This window comes from Egretta garzetta, unplaced genomic scaffold (assembly GCF_000687185.1).
Source record: "Egretta garzetta isolate BGI_Z169 unplaced genomic scaffold, ASM68718v1 scaffold130, whole genome shotgun sequence".
Classification (NCBI taxonomy): Eukaryota; Metazoa; Chordata; class Aves; order Pelecaniformes; family Ardeidae; genus Egretta; species Egretta garzetta.
This window is the reverse complement of record NW_009258284.1, coordinates 1,930,530-1,934,438: the sequence shown is the minus strand read 5'-3', so window position 1 is coordinate 1,934,438 and position 3,909 is coordinate 1,930,530. Positions and strand designations below refer to the sequence as shown.

General features: G+C 41.2%; 1 protein-coding gene across 1 annotated transcript in view; it reads right to left on the bottom strand.

Moving 5' to 3' along the window:
• CEBPZ (CCAAT enhancer binding protein zeta) overlaps window positions 1–3,909 on the bottom strand; it is a 16,848-nt gene that overhangs the window by 12,518 nt on the left and 421 nt on the right. Inside the window, exons 2-4 of the mRNA XM_009637236.2 lie at window positions 2,352–3,874; window positions 1,078–1,309; window positions 356–530 (exon numbers count right to left, since the gene is read on the bottom strand). Coding sequence (XP_009635531.1) covers window positions 356–530; window positions 1,078–1,309; window positions 2,352–3,874 — 1,930 coding nt within the window. The remainder of the gene's footprint in view (window positions 1–355; window positions 531–1,077; window positions 1,310–2,351; window positions 3,875–3,909) is intronic.

The following is a 3,909-nucleotide window of genomic DNA, read 5'->3' as shown; positions in this document are numbered from 1 at the left end:
GCTGGAGGAATTGTTCTAGCATGCTTCACAAGCGAATGAGCAGTTACACATCCTGACCTTGGCTACGTTGCTCTGAAGGTGTTTGAACACAGAATCAAAAAATCCCAAGCCTGTTTATTGCTTAAGCACAAATGGAATGAACTGCATAAAGTGAAATACACTAGCAGATTCCTACAGTCTCTTCATCACCACTGAGCTAAAGAAAAATTATCCTGACCGACTGCTTTGAATAAAACTTCAATCCAAAACCCCAAAATTATGTTTTAATCGCTTAATTTTACCACAAGTCTTGGTCAACACGTCACTGTTACGGAATGTTAGAAGTTAAATGAACTGTATTTTCTTGCTAATTTACCTCCCATATTCAGATGATGCACCCACGAGGCTGTTGAATTTGAATTGCTTGTTTTAGCAGAATTTTCCATTGTGCTTCTCTCTTCACCTTCTACTTCTTTGTCTGCATCCATGAACTTTTCCTCATCCCCTTCAGTCTCTTCTTGATCCTTAAAGCACTCTTCATCATCTGACTCCTAAACAACAAAAAATGCTAGCAAACAACTTTCCCTTTCTAGTTTTATTCTGATTTATTAGGAAAACCATGCATATAGTTCCTAAGAAGCCACTTACAAAAATATAAACAAATGATAGCCAATTTTTAAACAATACAGATTGTTGGCCTTCATACAGGACTTAAAATTGAACTTTACAGTTTACATCACACAAGTGTAATGGTCCCTCCCCACCTGAAGAAAGAAAAAAAAAAAAAAAAAAAAAAAAAAAAAAAAAAAAAAAAAATCCAGTCCTGCCTAGCTATACTTCAGAGACTGCAGACAGAAGAAATAAACAGGCCATGTTTTTTAATCCTCTCTCCACAAATGAAGCCCACAGGACCCACCAGAATGCTTAAAATACCATAATCTATGCAGATGTTAATGTAGTTATAACTGTTCACGTACGTTCTCCTGTAACATAACACATTAGCAAACCCTCAGGTTACTAATAAACAGGTTAGGGAAAGGTGCTTATGAAAATATCTCTTATTGAAAAAACCAACGAGATAAAGAAATCATCTTATACCGCATGATCCTGTAACTGGACCCTTAACTCTGGTTTTACTTTCAGAAGCTCAGACAGAAGGTACAGGGTTCCGCAAATGAAGGGTGGCATTTGTCCACAAGTGACTTGAAGTAACCTCTTCACAAAGGCCTTCACGCGCCGTAAGACTACATCTGCCTTCAGAGATTTATACATAAGATTAAGAAACATGGATGGCTTTGAGCAGGTTGCTAAAGCAGGATCTAGAAGCTTCCTGTAGAAAACACAGGAAAAAATATTGCTGATTGTCATAATGCACATAGGAGAACAATTGCTATTAACAATCACCCACATCTTTCAGAGTGCCATCTAGAAGACCAGCGACAGCTTGTTCCCCAGTACTGAAAACCACTGTGATCAACCCTGAACTGTCAACAGCTGTGTAATATTTCTAGATATACGAGACACTGTAGATTTAAAAAAAAACTGTATCAGTAAACAAAAAAACCTGTAAGAAAACATAAAGAAACTGAGTTCAGCTGAAAATGGTTTCAAAATTTGCAATGTTCAAAGTGAGAAACTAATCTGATTTATTCAGATGTTCAAAAAAAAAATAGAAAATGGTCAGCAATCGGTGTGCTTCACAATCAGACCAGACCTAAGTGTTGGCAAGTTCATTTTCCACTCCACTTTCTTTCCAGGCTGCCAGGCACACAAAGACCCCTAAATACATTGCATGTTCTGGGGGAAATTGAGTTCCCTTATTAAAAAAAATCAGCAACTTCCCTTTGGCCTACTAAACAGAAGCCTGTAAGGATCCTACAAAGAGTCTAAACAACCAGCTGGGACAAAAGAGAGATACTTTATAGTATGAGGCTTTCCAACTATACAAATTAAATCAACTGAAGAATTTGTTAACACAACATCCTCCCGCACTGCCATGAAAAAAGGAAACAAGATTTTAGGCTGTTACATGACTAAACCACAGTACCTGTAAAAGTGATTTCAGTAGTAGTTACCTATTTGTTTCAAATAACATCTGGAATTAAAACATGCCACCAGAAAACAGTGCAAAGGATGAAATGCGTACGCTGCGTTCTCAGGACCTATCACTACCATTTGTTTTATCCCCATGTTAAGTCAAATAAATCACATGCTTTTTCTTCTAGCTCGTATAAAACGTTAGACATTTTTAGCCAATGAGACGCAAAACTTGCACGATCATAAAAGCAAAATAAGCGTCTCTACAACTTTAAATTAACGGTGACTATCTCGTAAACTGAAATTTATATAAAAAATGCCTATCTGTCACTTACTTGTACAGTGCTGCGTAGTACCTATCCGACACAGTCTGCTGAGAGTCCATCACTTGAAACAGTAACATCAGGGCCTGGACACTGGTACCAAAGTTGACAAGATGCAGAACTTTAAACAACGTGTCCATTTGTTCTTTCACTTTCTCATCACCAGTGTCAGCGTAAGGGTAAGCTCTGTTTACCCCACAAAGAAGAGCACTGAGCATTTTGGATTCAACATCCTTTTTCTTAATACAGTTCCGAAAAAAGCAAAAGTACAAAGTTATCAGTTTGTTAGCCAATGCACTTTCTTCATGACTGAGGACTATCTGATTTAGAAAGCAAATGGCGTAATACTGAGTTTTCACATTAATGTTTGACCGGTACAAAAGCCTCTCCACCTCACTGCACACTACTCCCTTCATATTCGGATGCTTGTGAAGTAACATCTCTAAAAGATAAGAGGCTTTGGTGGCGACTTTGTTCTGAGGGTCCCCCAGTTTATTTACCAGCTGAACAAGCAGAACTTTCTCTTGCTCAGGCTTGTTACAGAGAAGCTCATGGGCAACTGCCAGCGCTCGGGATTTCGGTGCCATCAGGGAGTCATGACTCAGTGTTTCTAATGCTTGCACAAACTCTCCCACCTGCAGTTTCAGGTGATGCTCAAAGTACCACAGTATCAACCGCCGGTCTCTCGAATCCCTGTTGCCACTCGACATCTTCTCTATGTTGTTAAATGGTCGCTGCGAGAAAGACCACAATTTTCGATTGTCTGGTAAGAGATCTGAAATGAGAAGCTCCTTGAATGTATCCAAAGCCATAAGGCTCTGATGCCTGCTGCCCTTTTTCTTTATGAGGTTTACCAAGTTCTCAACAAACTGGAGACTGTGGACAGCACTGTCCTGAATGAGAAGGGTCATCGCTGCCATCCTGTCAGCCAGGGTACCCGATGACACAACAGTTTTCATCCACGCTGAAGAGGCCCCCTTCTGATAATCTGTCTTATTCTTGTACAGATCTGTCTCGTGATGGTACAGCTTTTGGGCCAAGGCCTTATATTTGGACAGAAGTGTCTGATTTTGTGGCTCTGAAGAGAATTCATTGGTGTATTCTAGATCATACCATTTGCCCTCTGGTTTGACCAGTATCACTTGCCTGGCATGGAATTCAAAATCTTCTTCCAGCCTCTCTTTCTTTGCAGAAAGGTGCTGGTTCTGATCACCACCAGCTTGCTTTTTCTTGCTGTCTTTCACACCGCTTGCCTTTTCCTTGACTCTTTTTTCCTTTTTCCCTTCCGACGAAGGAGGGGTAGTGGTTTTCTTGCTTTTCTCTTTCTTTGGGGGCTTCTCTTTCTCCTCACTGATGCGGTCCTCCTCCTCCTCTTCCTCCTCCACCACCAGGCAACTCTTTGCGTATTTGCTGAGCCCCAGGGAGCTGACGAACGCCTCCAGCTCTCCTTCCTTCAGGTCGTCGATCGCGTCCTTCTTGCCGCCGTCCACCACCTCCTCCGCCTCGTCTACGGCGCACAGCATCAGGTAATCTTGCTGCGGGCGGCAACGCGCGGCCGTTACAGGCGGAC